Source organism: Carassius carassius, chromosome 6, assembly GCF_963082965.1.
Source record: "Carassius carassius chromosome 6, fCarCar2.1, whole genome shotgun sequence".
Taxonomy (NCBI): domain Eukaryota; kingdom Metazoa; phylum Chordata; class Actinopteri; order Cypriniformes; family Cyprinidae; genus Carassius; species Carassius carassius.
In genome coordinates, this window is record NC_081760.1 from 39478137 (window position 1) to 39495068 (window position 16932).

At 37.2% G+C, this 16932-nt stretch overlaps 1 protein-coding gene across 1 annotated transcript in view; it reads right to left on the reverse strand.

The window, feature by feature from the left end:
• Positions 1 to 16932, reverse strand: part of LOC132141756 (deoxynucleoside triphosphate triphosphohydrolase SAMHD1-like) — a 37603-nt gene that overhangs the window by 11257 nt on the left and 9414 nt on the right. Inside the window, exons 11-12 of the mRNA XM_059551418.1 lie at positions 10492 to 10526; positions 10151 to 10311 (exon numbers count right to left, since the gene is read on the reverse strand). Of these exons, the coding sequence (XP_059407401.1) occupies positions 10151 to 10311; positions 10492 to 10526 (196 nt within the window). The remainder of the gene's footprint in view (positions 1 to 10150; positions 10312 to 10491; positions 10527 to 16932) is intronic.

The window sequence follows — 16932 nt, forward strand, 5'->3', positions numbered from 1 at the left end:
AATGAAGTAATGAACAAATTGAAAAGGCTAAGAATGGTAGATAAAGAAAACGTTGGAAAAGATCCAAAGTTAGGAGCATGGGGAGCATAATTAATAACTAAATTGGGAATGTTTTTAGGAATTTCATTATTGACAGGAGATTTACTATTTTACTGTGTACTTCCCATATTGAGGTCACTTGTCAAAGCCACAGCTAAGCAAATTAAATTCAAAGATGTCAAGACGATGGGAAATTGATTTTTGAGGGTAACCAAAATGGACTGAAGATCAACTATGCTATTTTTGTGATTTTACATTTTTTATGTTTATTACTCTTGGATTTTACATAAATGTGACAACCACAAGCAAGTGCTGAAGTGCTGAATATTGTTTTATCTTTAATGAGGGGTTAGGGAGACTGGATCTTTTACTCCCTCCTCGTCAAATTAGGAGAGAGATGTTTGGTCCAGTAATCCATCAGAGTGGAATTTCATAATCTAGTCACTGGTGATAATACAATGTGACTTATCTAGTCACTAGGTAGTGTAACTAATATGACTGGATTATGGAGTAGCACTCTGGATAAATATAATCAAATGTGAGACTTATTAAGTCTCAAAGGGGAGAATGTGGAAGGTTTTTATTGGTCAATATGTGAACTAATCAGGCATAATCAATGTGACTCTAGCCATTTATGTATCAAGTTATTCTACTGTTATAATCATGCATTTGACTGTGTGTAGAGGCCTGCATGAGAATGGAATGTGCAGAGAGTGCAGGGGTATAGTATATGGTGCATCTGCACATTCTATTTGGACATATGACAAAATATATGATCAGACCTCCTTGGTGCAGACATTACCAAAATACAGCATATAGTAAAGTTGGACACCCTGTTTTGACATAAGACAAAATATATGATTAGGCCTCCTCGTTTCACGTAAAATAAATTCTACATCCTAAAGGCAAGCTGGAGACAGCCATAAAAGGTTAAAGAGTTAATAAACAGAATCATATGTATGAAATGTATTGAACATGGGCACGCCTTCAGAAGCACTGTATAAAATAGAGACACAGACTCGACAGACTGTTCTGCAGAGCTTTCTCGGTTTTATTTTCTCTTGAAAATAAAATCTTTCTTCTGGAAACAAAACCCCAAGATTCCTCAGATCCATGGCAGACGAAAATACACTACAATATATATACACACAATGTTTTTTTTTTGTTGTTGTTGTGTTTAAAACACTTATTACAGTGTTGTTATTTAACTCTTAATAGTGTTACATTTTAACACCATAATAGTGTTGGTAATATCAACTACTTATTGCAATGTTGTTATTTAACTCCAATAGTGTTACATTTTAACACTGTATTGGTGTTGCAAGTGTCAACACTTTTGAAAATTTAACACTCATGTGGTGGTATCCATATATACACTGAGAAAGTGTTAAATTTAACTATTGGTGTTAAATTTTCGATCTCAAATTTGTAGTGTGCCATCACTGAGGAAACTACACACTAGAAACCTATTAGGCCATGGCTTTGTTTTGTTTTGTTTTTTGTTGCAAAAAAAAAAAAAAAAAGACATGTTCAATACAAATAAAATCGGATCAGTGTAATGTTGCAGTTGTATGTATTTATTTTACATGGCTCTATTGATTGAAAGATATTTTGAGTTTCAGGAACTAAAAGTTAAGTTGGGTCAGTTACAATATTCAATTCAGCTGACTTGGTAATGGAGTAATGCTAACTTGACAAGCTGAGTTAAATAAATGGGGGGGGGGGTGATTGTTTAAACTAAGTATCTTCAGTTACTGTTACTCAGTTATAAGTGCATTCAACTTAAATGTTCTATTCCATTCCATTATGGGCTTAAGTACATTGAACCTAGTCCACTTCACTTATTCAACTAATGCTTCATTACTTAACATTTTTAAGGCAACGAGTTACCACAGTTTTTTTAAAGTAAATTCAACTTATCCGGGTTTACAGTGAAGAGGAGTAGGAGGAAGAGGCAGGGGACAACGAGGACAAATACAAAGAGGAGGAGGAGGAATGGAAATGGGAAGAGGAAGAAGAAGAGGAAGAAGAGGACGAGGGCAAATAAGAGAAGGAAGGAGAGCCATCTCTTATGAGATTAGGGCAACACTTGTTGATCATGTAATCAACCATGGTTTGACCATGAGAGAGTCGATTTACAGTTGTGTCCAAAATTCAAACCTAATGACTATTTTAGCATTATAGTAATGTACTGTAAAATACGTATGACTGCATAGTATTGCATAAGCATTTGTAACTCTAAGGCTTACAGTGTTTGACATCCATTAACTACACTGCACTGAATGAATGAGGTTGGTTTTCATGCTGTACTAAATTTTTTTGTAAATGGTTTACAGTTCCTATACTGAACACATACTGTGTTTGAATTCTGTACAGAGTGGAAAGGCAAATACATCATCGAGGAAAAGGATGCTTGTTTACAGATGTACAAGAGACTGCAATTATAAATATGGTTTTGGCCAACAATACAATTAGGATTCGAGAGATAAGAGAACATATCTTGAATAATGACACCATATTCAACAACATCAATGCTGTAAGCCTGTCGACCGTACAACGCATCCTCCAATGACACCAAGTGACAATGAAACAACTTTACAAGGTGCCATTTGAGAGAATCTCTGACAGAGTCAAGAATCTGCGACATGACCTTGTAGAGGTATGTATGCAACACTACTTCAGACATACCATATTTACTCATCTGTATATAATTTTGTCTGTTACAGAGAGAATTGGAGATGGATGCCCATTTAATTCGCCACTTATTTATTTATGTGTATGAGGTTGGGTTCAACTTCACCAAAACCAGGCGCCATGGACGAAATGTAATAGGACAGAGGGCAATTACCAATGTCCCTGGACAGCGTGGGGGTAATATAACCATGTGTGCTGCCATCGCACAAAATGGGGTCCTCCATCACAATGCGATACTGGGTCCATACAAGACCAGCCATATGCTCACTTTTCTGGATGCAATTCACACAATGCTTGTCCCTGATCCAGATCTGGCGCCTGCTAGATTTGTGGTTGAATGGGACAATGTTAGTTTTCACCAGGCTGTTCTGGTCCAAAACTGGTTTACCACCCATCCACAATTTGTAGTTTTGTACCTACTCCCACATTCACCTTCTCTAAATCCCATAGAGGAATTCTTCTCAGCCTGGCACTGGAAAGTGTATGATCGCCAACCCTTTGCCTGCATACCGCTTCTCCGGCAATGGAGGACGCATGTTGGGACATAGAGGTTGCCTCTGTCCAAGGTTGGATACGCCATGCTAGGAGATAGTTCCCTCGATGTTTGGCAAGAGAAAAAGTGTCTTGTGATGTGGATGAAGTATTGTGGCCAGACCCAGCTCGGAGAAGAGATGAAGCTTAACACTGGGGACTGCCCCCCCCCCCCCCTGCCAATTCCTGGACGGGGACCCCACACACAATTTTCTTTATTATACTGTAAAGAATATACTTATGGTTTACATGTTTATAGTTTTGTTTTATGCTAATGTACATTCGTGGACAAAAGTTTTAAGAATTACATAAATATTTGTTTTCAAAAAGTTTGCTGCTAAACTGCTTTTAGATCTTTGTTTCAGTTGTTTCTGTGATGTACTGAAATATAATTACAAGCACTTCATACGTTTCAAATGCTTTTATCGACAATTACATGACATTTATGTAAAAAGTCAGTATTTGCAGTGTTGGCCCTTCTTTTTCAGGACCTCTGCAATTCGACTGGGCATGCTCTCAATCAACTTCTGGGCCAAATCCTGACTGATAGCAACCCATTCTTTCATAATCACTTCTTGGAGTTTGTCAGAATTAGTGGGTTTTTGTTTGTCCACCCGCCTCTTGAGGATTGACCACAAGTTCTCAATGGGATTACGATCTGGGGAGTTTCCAGGCCATGGACCCAAAATTTCAACATTCTGGTCCCCGAGCCACTTATGGTTATCACTTTTGCCTTATGGCACGGTGCTCCACCGTGCTGGAAAATGCAATGTTTTTCACCCAACTGTTGTTGGATTGTTGGAAGAAGTTGCTGTTGGAGGGTGTTTTGGTACCATTCTTTATTCATGGCTGTGTTTTTGGGCAGAATTGTGAGTGAGCCCACTCCCTTGGATGAGAAGCAACCCCACACATGAATGGTGTCAGGATGCTTTACTGTTGGCATGACACAGGACTGATGGTAGCGCTCACCTTTTCTTCTCCGGACAAGCCTTTTTCCAGATGCCCCAAACAATCGTAAAGGGGCTTCATCGGAGAATATGACTTTGCCCCAGTACTCAGCAATCCATTCACTATACTTTCTGCAGAAGATCAATCTGTCCCTGATGTTTTTTTTTGGAGAGAAGTGGTTTCTTTGCTGCCCTTCTTGACACCAGGCCATCTTCCAGAAGTCTTGGCCTCACTGTGTGTGCAGATGCCCTCACACCTGCCTGCTGCCATTCCTGAGCAAGCTCTGCACTGGTGGCACTCCGATCCCGCAGCTGAATCCTCTTTAGGAGACGATCCTGGCGCTTGCTGGACTTCCTTGGACGCCCTGAAGCCTTCTTTACAAGAATTGAACCTCTTTCCTTGAAGTTCTTGATGATCCTATAAATTGTTGATTTAGGTGCAATCTTAGTAGCCACAAAATCCTTGCCTGTGAAGCCATTTTTATGCAACGCAATGATGGCTGCACACGTTTCTTTGCAGGTCACCATGGTTAACAATGGAAGAACAATGATTTCAAGCATCACCCTCCTTTTAACATGTCAAGTCTGCCATTCTAACCCAATCAGCCTGACATAATGATCTCCAGCCTTGTGCTCGTCAACATTTTCACCTGAGTTAACAAGACGATTACTGAAATGATCTCAGCAGGTCCTTTAATGACAGCAATGAAATGCAGTGGAAAGGTTTTTTTGGGATTAAGTTAATTTTCATGGCAAAGAAGAACTATGCAATTCATCTTATCACTCTTCATAACATTCTGGAGTATATGCAAATTTCTATAATAAAATTATAAGCAGCAACTTTTCCAATTTCCAATATTTATGTAATTCTCAATACTTTTGGCCACGACTGTATACAACAGTAATGTCTGGTTAACCCTCTCAGCAGATTACTTTCACTGTAGAACATTGTATTGAAATGTAGATATAAGCCTATGAAAGACCAAAGAGCTTTAGATTTAGAACAGCAGTGTTTACATGGTATATCCAAAATTTAATTGTTATGAAAGAAGTGCTTACCATTTGATGCAAATGCTTCATTCTGACATGTGTTTACGTCATTTTGAATGCAGTGTTGCAGTTTGAAGAAGATGCGAGGCATTTTGTGTGTCACTTTAGTCACTTTTGCACATCATAAAAAGTGTTAATCTTCTGATCAAGATGTGATTGCTTATTCATGCAACATTATCAGTTGCTATTGTCATGTTGCTCAATGTATTATATAGTTCTATGAAATAGCTCAAGGGTACATATCATGAACCTTCAATTGGAAAGCATATATAGTCCTAGAACAAATTCTGAGAGAGGACTTTCTAATTTTTTTTTTTGCCTGTGTGGATATATTTATTTTTCCTTTATATTTCACAAAGTGAAAGTGACATGGCATTCAGCCAAGTATGGTGACCCATACTCAGAATTCATGCTCTGCATTGAACCCATCCAAAGTGCAAACATACAGCAGTGAACACACACAGCAGTGAACACACACACACTGTGAACACACACACAGCAGTGAAGACACACACACTGTGAACACACACACACACACACACACACACACACTGTGAACACACACACAGCAGTGAACACACACACACTGTGAACACACTAACAGCAGTGAACACACACACACTGTGAACACACACACAGCAGTGAACACACACAGCAGTGAACACACACACACACTTTGAAAACACATACACTGTGAACACACACACAGCAGTGAACACACACACACCGTGAACACACACACAGCAGTGAACACACACACACCGTGAACACACACACAACACTGGACACACGCACACTGTGAACACACACACACAGCAGTGAACACACACACTGTGAACACACACACAGCAGTGAACACACACAGCAGTGAACACATAAACACTGTGGACACACACACAGCAGTAAAGACGCACACTGTGAACACACACACAACAGTGAACACACACACAGCAGTGAACACACACACTGTGAACACACACACAGCAGTGAACACACACAGCAGTGAACAAACACACAGCAGTGAACACACACACACTTTGAAAACACATACACTGTGAACACACACACAGCAGTGAACACACACACAGCAGTGAACACACACACACTGTGAACACACACACAGCAGTGAACACACACACACTGTGAACACACACACAGCAGTGAACACACACACACACACACACACACCGTGAACACACACAGCAGTGAACACACACACAGCAGTGATCACACACACAGCAGGGAACACACACACACACACACACCGTGAACACACTCACTGTGAACACACACCCGGAGCAGTGTTCATCATTTATGCTGCGGTGCACGGGGAGCAGTTGGGGGTTCGGTGCCTTGCTCAAGGGCACCTCAGTCGTGATATTGCCAGCCCGAGACTTCAACAGCCTATGATGTTGAAGAGGTTCTTTGGCCTGTTCTAGACCAAAAAACAGGATACTGGGGCAGAATAAATATTTTTGTTGTTGTTTGCTGTATTTTACTGTACTCTACAGTACATTAAATTAACCCCTTACCAGTCACCCCACATTTTTTGGCATGGAGACAGAAATGGCATACCCAAAATAAAAAGGTTTCTGCTCATGCTTTCTGACTAGATACATAATCAACATTTGTTCACAAAGCTGACACTTCAAAGTTTACTGTTCAGGAATCAGAATCACTCAGACTGTTATGATAATAGAGACATATAGTCTTAAACATAAAAACATTAAAAACATATTTTTTAAATGTATTTAAAAAATTGCTGATGTAGGATATGTGTATAAAAACACAGTTTAGCTAAAGCCACAAGTCTACCAAAGTTTAATTTGAAAATTCATAATCTAATCTGTAAAACTGTGAATTCTATGACATATTTTCTAAAGCCTTGTCATGTGTGTTTTTAGAGAAGGCTAATCAGATTGATTTATGACACTTTTCATCTCTGTAAGATCTCACACGTAAACACTCCTGTGTGCTTTGTCTGTGAAAACTCCCTCATTCATGGTTCTATTGTTCTCACCAAACGAGTCTTTCACACCACCTATATGACACATTATACACATTATTATTTTATCATTATTCTTTGCTTTTATTCCACCTTTATTAGCCTTTGTTCTGGTATTGTATCAATACCATCTATAGTACCATCTACTATCGTAATCGTGCGTTTATTATTTGGGTATCTCGTGGGTAAGGAGGTTTTCCAGTGTTGTTGTGGTCAGATATCAACGCGGAAGTATACATGAAGCATGTGACACGATGTGACAACAGGAGCATTCAGCTTGAAGCAGCTCTCCACAGAATGATCACTGTATGACATCAAAGTACCGTGAGAGCGATACGAGAGCACACAGATCCAATACATTCGAATCGCTCTCGCTGTACGTGTGCAGCACTGCTTCAAGTCGAACGTGTCTGTTGTCTTGTTATGATTGGTTTTTATACAGTTTATGGTTATGGCACTCTAAAGATTGACAAGCCGAAGGACCAATCGGAGTCTGTCTGAGACACGAGCACACGGGTCTGCACACACACAGATCGCTGGGAGAGGTTATGTATCATCAGATCGTGTAAATCAGTGGAAAATGAATAGAAATGATGATTCTGTCTGAATAAATATGTTGTAAACATCAGTAAATATATCCATATATCTCCGTGGATATGCATCTTTGGTCTATAAATCCTTATTGACGCTGTTCAGTGAGTCTATGTGAACACAAACAAACCGCTGCTGACGTGACTGGATATGAATGAGTGGTGAATTTCTATTCAAAATACGGATTTATTATATTGCACTCCTGACTTAATTACTAAACTGTCACTGCAACAATTTTTTATCAAAATATTGGTCAAATATCGAAGCTACATCAAACTGTCAATTGATGCACAGTTTGTCCAGATCAAGTAAGAGAGGGATGTTTAACGTGCTGTAAAAGTGAAACAGTAATAACCTGGGGCCGCAAAGGGGTTAAGGAATAAAACATTTGGGGAGTACCACACTTTTAATTTTTGAATTTATCTCATCAGTGTGTGAAACTGTGTTGAAGTTTGTGTGTTTTTACACTGTTTGTGTGTCATATCTGAGAGCAACCCACTGGACAAAGTTACGTCCAGTGGACATCTTTTTTATGTCTTTGCAGACGTTGAAAAGACGTCCACTGAGGAGCCAGAATGAAAGTTTTTATGATGTCTTTTTTTGACGTCTTCTGTACGTCTGATTTAGACGTTCATAGAACCTCCTTACAAGGTTAAAAACTAGTTCAAAAGTGGTCAGTGGACATATTTTCAACATCATTTAAGGTTAATTTAGGCATAATTTATACTGTTTCTGGACCAAATCCACACTCTCAGGATTTAGACTCGTGTTATTTCAATGTAATTTCCAGACACTGTGTTTGTCCTAAAATCAAGAAAATTAAATATTCTTTATGAAGTAATGAAATAACTGATGATTGAGCATGTGGTAAAATCAACTGCAAATCAAAGACATTAAATCTCTGAAGATCTCAGCAGAGGAGGATCATACATCTCCACAAACATGAGAATCATTAGATTGACTTTATTTCTGTCGGACATCTAGAGAAGCTCTTATTGAGAATTAACAGAGGTTTAAATGTTGATATTTGATTCATTTGAAGTCACCATTGTGGTGATCAGTGTTTGGTTTAGTTGGGATCTTGGTCCTCACACTTCTTGTGTTAGCTTGTCTCTGGCTGTTGTAATTGTGTGTTATAAAGCACTCCTATTGTGGCAGAGAGCGGTGAGCTCAAGTGTTAGCATCTTACTGTTAATGCTGACAAAATTATAGCAAAATAAGATATTAGTGTTTTGTTGCAACTATATTTATTTTCTTGGATAGAAATATTGTAGAAAAAAGTAATTTACATATATTTTACAAAATGCAGGATTTTGGACATGCATCACATCAATGGTGACAATCAAAACAAAATAAAGTATTTTGCTCTTTTTTGTGTGTTTCTCTACTGTAGATTTAAAAGAATTAATGAAAATAAATAAAGCTAACATCATAACCTCAGGTACTTAATATGTTATGACTTTTTCATCATCATCAAAGAACTGATACCAGCTGAGCTCTCTCAATTTTATTTCTCTTTACTGCAGTGTTTCCCAAAAACACAGTTACAGCAGTCAGAGACAGGCTAATCGAAGAAGTAGCTGGACCAAGATCCCAACTAAACCAAACACTGTCCACCATAATGGTGACTTTAAATGAATCAAATATCAACATTTAAACCTCTGTTAATTCTAAATAAGAGCTTCTCTAGATATCTGACAGAAATAAAGTCAATCTAACGAGTGAAGCTGATGAAGCTGTTTGTGGAGATGTTTGATCCTCCTCTGCTGAGATCTTCAGAGATTTAATGTCTTTGATTTGCAGTTGATTTTACCACATGCTCAGTCGTCAGTTATTTCATTATTTCATAAAGATTATTTTATTTTCTTGATTTTAGGACAAACACAGTGTCTGGAAATTACATTGAAATAACATCTAAATCTAATGCATCCTGAGAGTGTTGATTTGGTCCAGAAACAGTATGAGTTATGCCTAAATGAACCTTAAATGATGTTGAAAATATTTCAACTGACCACTTTTAAACTAGTTTTTAACTAGTTAGTTTTAGTTTTAAGGAGGTTCTGTGAACGTCTAAATCGGACGTACAGAAGACGTCAAAAAAAGACGTCATAAAAACTTTCATTCTGTCTCCTCAGTGGACGTCTTCTCAATGTCAGCAAAGACATAAAAGGACGTCCACTGGACATAACTTTTCCCAGTGGGAAAGTTTGGTTTTTCAGCAAGATTGAGTTTTTTTAACTGTGTGTGTGTGTGTGTGTGAGAGAGAGAGAGAGAGAATAAAAACATGGCTTACCCGATTGAGTGTTCGAAGCGAGTGTGAGTGGCTCCAGGATACACCAGATATGTTCCTCCCAGCTGTTTGATGTGTCTGAGTCTCTGAAACTGAGGAGTATCAATGATCTTCACCAGCAGCGGGTGCAGCTCAATTTGACCATGAATGGGGTCGTTGAAGATCTACAAGATAGAAAACAGGCAAACACATCCACAAATAAATAAAATGCCCTCTAAAAGTTTGGAAATGGACTAGGAAACATGGGGCTTTGGACAACATCAGAACATTTCTGGAATTCAGTAGGAAATTGACACTGGAATTAATGTGTTCATTTTCATTCATTTTAACCCTTTAATTTTTACCTTGCCTGAAGTGGTTTGATGGTCTTGGGATTTCTCTTTGTGGGATTCTATATATAAAAAAAATAAAAAATAAAGTATAACATTGTAAATCCTAAGTGTAAGAAATATCTTTTAGTTGTATCATCCAAAATCAACTGGACATGTCAATATTAATAAGAACTGGTCATTTCATGATTATGTATGGGGCAGGCAAACACCTTCACCTGATTAAGCCAATTCTTGTTACTAGAAATCCAAACAATGTATCTGATAAATTGACAGAGGTGTCAAGTCCAGGGGTCAGAAAGTAAAAGTCCTGCCATATTTTTGTTCCACCCATGAACTTTGCAGCTGATTTCACCAGAGGAGGAACCAAGTCATTCCTTTCAAGTCACAAACGAGTCTCAAGTTAAATTCCAAGTCCTCAAAGAGTTAAAGTTAATGAGATAATTAAGTGACTAATTAAATGATGACTGTGCAGTAGTGATAAACACCTGCTGTTATTGAAAATTACAGAGGATCGGATGATTTATTGTTTAAAATGATGCGACCATCATGGAGATCAGTGTTTGATTTAGTTGGGCTCTTGACCCTTTTAATAATACAAAGTAATTTGCTTTTAAGCACTTGCGGTTGTGTTACATAGAAAACATTAACACATTGCTGTATTGCTAAATTAAATTGCTCTTTTTTTATCTAAAACATTTAATGAACACCATGAGGGTGTCTCTCTTTGGTTTGTTACATGATGTACAGCTATTTCTGAACTACAAAAAAGTCCTATTAAACAAATATTATTGCAATTCTTAAATATTGGGGGAAAATTATACAGGCTCAGGATTTTAGACATGAGCACTTATCATATGATCCTCAACAGTGGTGACAAAATTATTCATGCTACAGTCCTTGATGGGAGTTTTACTATGGTGTTACCCAGCATGCACTTCAGCTTGAAGAGTTTTGTTGATTGTCACCATTGTTGAGATTCATATGCTGGGTCATGATGTCTGTGCGTCTTAGTATGACAAGATTAAAATATATATATATATATATATATATATATATATATTCATTACATACATTAGATTTCAAATTATTTTATTATAACTATTATACCAACGGTTTATTTGCATGTGGCAGTTCCACAAGGTAGGTTATAAAAAAAAAAACTGAACATATGTTAAATGAAATAAACTGTTTTTGGAAACAAACAGACTGATGCCTAACAATTACTTTGTCATGTAAAACCAGCTAGTAATGGTTTTCTGCACAGCACTGATCACACTGCTTTATAACAGCACATGTACTTTTACAGCGAAATACCTAACACAAGAAGCCAAAGGTCAAGAGCCCAACTGAAGCAAACACTGATCTCCATGATGGTGGCATCAGTTTAACCAATAAAACATCAGCATCTGATCCTCTGTAACACACAATAATGGCAGGTGTTCATCACTAATGCACAATCATCATTTAATTAGTCTCTTAATTATCTCATTGACTTTAACTCTTTGAGGACTTGGGATTTGACTTGAGACTAGTTTGTGACTTGAAAGGAATGATTTGGTTCCTCCTCTGGTGAAATCAGCTGCTGAGTTCATGGGTGGAACAAAAATATGGCAGGACTTTTACTTTCTGACCCATGGACTTGACACCTCTGTAAATTGATTTAGGTCACACTGTAAAAAATTGCTGTAGTTTCTACAGCAAATTTTTACAGAATTTTACTGTATAAACATTTTACAAGATGCAGCTGTAATTCGCAATGCATTATGGGTCAAATAAGGTTTTACAGTTGTTAACAGTATATTTCCACATCAACTGTAATTCATTTACAAGAAGCAGGTGTTGTCACTGTAGTTCCTGCTTTTTACACTAACTTACTGTAGTGTGGCATTATGGGATTGCACGCGCATCATTCAAATACAAATGTGACTGGAGCAGCGTGAGAACAATTGAAGATTAGAGACTTTATTCATAATTCCTGGTAAGTTCACTTAATTATACTTGAGAAATATATCATTTTTATATTTATTTGAGTCTATACTTATAATGTATAAGTGATATCATGTCACAATAGCCTCCTATCCTGACATTTAGACAAGTGGCCTTGGTAACTTCTGTGCAGTAAACTATGAATTGCTATCATAGCATAGTTAAACAGCAAAATCCCCAGTGTTAATTTAACACTCTGAGTGTGGACACATATAAACACTGAAGCAGTGTTAAAAGTAACACTGAAGCAGAGTTGAAGTTAATGAGATAATTAAAAAGTTAATTGAGTTATGATTGACCATTATTGAAGACACCTGATGTTAACAAGCAGACTCACCAAACAAGAAAATCACAATTTGTGTGTCACCATTATAGTGGTCAGTGTTTGCTTTAGTTGTGATCTTGGCTTGTAACTTTTTTATTTTTAGATTTGTGTGTCAAGCCAAGAGCAAAAATCATCGGGTGGTGATAATTATGTTTAATGTAATTGTTGCTTGACCTTAATCACTAAACTCATTTACAGGCCCTTCTCTTATTATCGCATATTATTGATTGTAACAGCTTTGATTCCACAACAAAAGAGTCTGTATTTTTTATACATTTTGTAAGTGTCTCTTGTGATACTGTGATTTTGATTTTTTTTTATTTTTATTGAAGAGTTTTAATTTTAGGCACACACAGATAACAAAAATCAGCTTATGAATCTCAACAACGGTGACAAACAGCATATTCAGATAAACAGATCTAATCTGAACATCACAAAACTAGATATAAAAAAGCTCATAATTTATTCATGCCGCAATGCATGATGGGAGCCATGGATGAGTTTTTATTGGCTACAACATGCTTTATTGATGGTCACCGTTGTTATGATGCGCAAGCTGATTCTTGATGTCTGTGTGTCTAAACTAAAGAACTCTTTCTTTATGTCGAACTAACTTTTAAAAACATGTCATATTTATGTACACAGTAAAGAAACACGAACTCAGCCAATCAGGTAACTCCATGACAATTAGTCCAAAACACATTAAAATCCATAAGATTGCCTTGGCTCTGGTCTGTATGTTATAACTCAGTTACCACAGCAACACAAAATCTAAAGTTAATAACTGAAGGGTCAAGATCCCAACTAAAGCAAACACTGACCACTATAATGGTGATACACAAATTGTGATTTTCTCGTTTGGTGATTCTGCTTGTTAACATCAGGTGTCTTCAATAATGGTCAATCATAACTCAATTAACTTCTTAATTATCCCATTACCTTCAGCTCTGCTTCAGTGTTACTTTTAATACTGCTTCAGTGTTTATATGTGTCCACACTCAGGCCTAGTCCACACGGACACGGGTATTTTTATAACCGGAGTTTTTCCTCCTGCGTTTAAAAAAAAAGTCCCGTCCACATGAAAACGCCAAAACATGCTATCAAGCGGTGTCAAGAGCATGCCCAGGCGATATAACCCAAATTGTAAAGTCACCTTGGCCAATCAGAAGCAGTCAGCAGCGCACAATCTGACGTCAAACACAGCGGATAACAGCCAGAGGTGTCAAGTCCATGGGTCAGAAAGTAAAAGTCCTGCCATATTTTTGTTCCACCCATGAACTCAGCAGCTGATTTCACCAGAGGAGGAACCAAATCATTCCTTTCAAGTCACAAACTAGTCTCAAGTCAAATCCCAAGTCCTCAAAGAGTTAAAGTCAATGAGATAATTAAGAGACTAATTAAATGATGATTGTGCATTAGTGATGAACACCTGCCATTATTGTGTGTTACAGAGGATCAGATGCTGATGTTTTATTGGTTAAACTGATGCCACCATCATGGAGATCAGTGTTTGCTTCAGTTGGGCTCTTGACCTTTGGCTTCTTGTGTTAGGTATTTCGCTGTAAAAGTACATGTGCTGTTATAAAGCAGTGTGATCAGTGCTGTGCAGAAAACCATTACTAGCTGGTTTTACATGACAAAGTAATTGTTAGGCATCAGTCTGTTTGTTTCCAAAAACAGTTTATTTCATTTAACATATGTTCAGTTTTTTTTTTTTAATAACCTACCTTGTGGAACTGCCACATGCAAATAAACCGTTGGTATAATAGTTATAATAAAATAATTTGAAATCTAATGTATGTAATGAATATATATATATATATATATATATATATACATATATTTTAATCTTGTCATACTAAGACGCACAGACATCATGACCCAGCATATGAATCTCAACAATGGTGACAATCAACAAAACTCTTCAAGCTGAAGTGCATGCTGGGTAACACCATAGTAAAACTCCCATCAAGGACTGTAGCATGAATAATTTTGTCACCACTGTTGAGGATCATTTGATAAGTGCTCATGTCTAAAATCCTGAGCCTGTATAATTTTCCCCAATATTTAAGAATTGCAATAATATTTGTTTAATAGGACTTTTTTTGTAGTTCAGAAATAGCTGTACATCATGTAACAAACCAAAGAGAGACACCCTCATGGTGTTCATTAAATGTTTTAGATAAAAAAGAGCAATTTAATTTAGCAATTCAGCAATGTGTTAATGTTTACTATGTAACACAACCGCAAGTGCTTAAAAGCAAATTACTTTGTATTATTAAAAGGGTCAAGAGCCCAACTAAATCAAACACTGATCTCCATGATGGTCGCATCATTTTAAACAATAAATCATCCGATCCTCTGTAATTTTCAATAACAGCAGGTGTTTATCACTACTGCACAGTCATCATTTAATTAGTCACTTAATTATCTCATTAACTTTAACTCTTTGAGGACTTGGAATTTAACTTGAGACTCGTTTGTGACTTGAAAGGAATGACTTGGTTCCTCCTCTGGTGAAATCAGCTGCTGAGTTCATGGGTGGAACAAAAATATGGCAGGACTTTTACTTTCTGACCCCTGGACTTGACATCTCTGATAACAGCGCACACTCTGACGTCGCAATGCAAAAACCCCGGTTATACTGTCCACACGACAACAATGCAACTGGCTTTTCTGAGAATGCTCACCCTGGCCGTAGTTTTCAAAAATGTTCGGTTTTGGTGCCCTGAAACTGCGTTTTCGTGTGGACGAAAGGCCGAACCGCGTAAAAAAAGTCACGGTTATAAAAATACCCGTGTCCGTGTGGACAGGGCCTCAGAGTGTTAAATTTTCGATTTTTGGAAGTTACATTTTCTTATTGAGAGGATTTAAAGTAGTGTTTACCTAACTTTTATCATAAAGCCCAATGCGAACGATTGTCTTAGTAACTACTATCTGTCAAAATAACTGACGAACAGCAAAATATGTGAAATTTCATTTATTTATATGTGTTCATTTGTTTATATGTGTTCAACTGTCCTATATTGACGTGACGCCTTACTATAATAAGTGAAAGACATCTTTATATCCTCGACTGCACTCACAGAAATATTTCACCCAAAATTTAAGATTTATGTAATTTATCATTCGAAGTCACCATTGCGGTGATCAGTGTTTGGTTTAGTTGGGATCTTGGTCCTCATGCTGCTTGTGTTAGCTTGTCTCTGGCTGTTGTAACTGTGTGTTATAAAACACTCTTATTGTGGCAGAGAGCAGTGAGCTCAAGTGTTAACATCTTTCTTTTCATGTTGATTAAACTATAGCACAATAAGTTATTAATGTTTTGTTGCAACTATGTATTTATTTTCATGGACAAACACTTTGTAGAAATAATGTACTTATTTTTAAGAAACACCTCATGTAGTCACACACAGACATCGAGATTGTGGATATGCATCACATCAATGGTGACAATTAAAACAAAAAGGTCTGGAAAATAAGGATGAGTCTGTGCGATGAAGCCGTTTTATTTGTTTTGATTGTCACCATTGTTGTGATGCATATGCTAAATCTAGATGTCTGTGTGTGTGAGTACATGATGCTTTTGCTCAAAATATTTCAAACGCATGCATTTTGTCCAACTTCACAATAAGTATTTTGCTTTTGGCGACTGTACTGCAGAGTCAAAAGGTTTAGGAGATATACACAAACAAAACAACACTTATTTCATGACCTCAGATACTTGTAATGTGATGACTTCATCATCACCAACAAAGAGCTGATAACACCTGAGTTCTCTTAAATTTGTCTTTCTTTGCTACAACAACAGTGTTTCACAAACACACAGTTATAACAGCCAGAGACAAGCTAACACAAGAAGAATGAGGACCAAGATCCCAACTAAACCAAACACTGTCCACCACAATGGTGACTTCAAATGAATCAAATATCAACATTTAAACCTCTGTTAATTCTCAATAAGTGCTTCTCTAGATGTCTGACAGAAATAAAGTCAATCTAATGATTCTCATGTTTGTGGAGATGTTTGATCCTCCTCTGCTGAGATCTTCAGAGATTTAATGTCTTTGATTTGCAGTTGATTTTACCACAAGCTCAATCGTCAATTATTTCATTATTTCATGAAGATTATTTTATTTTCT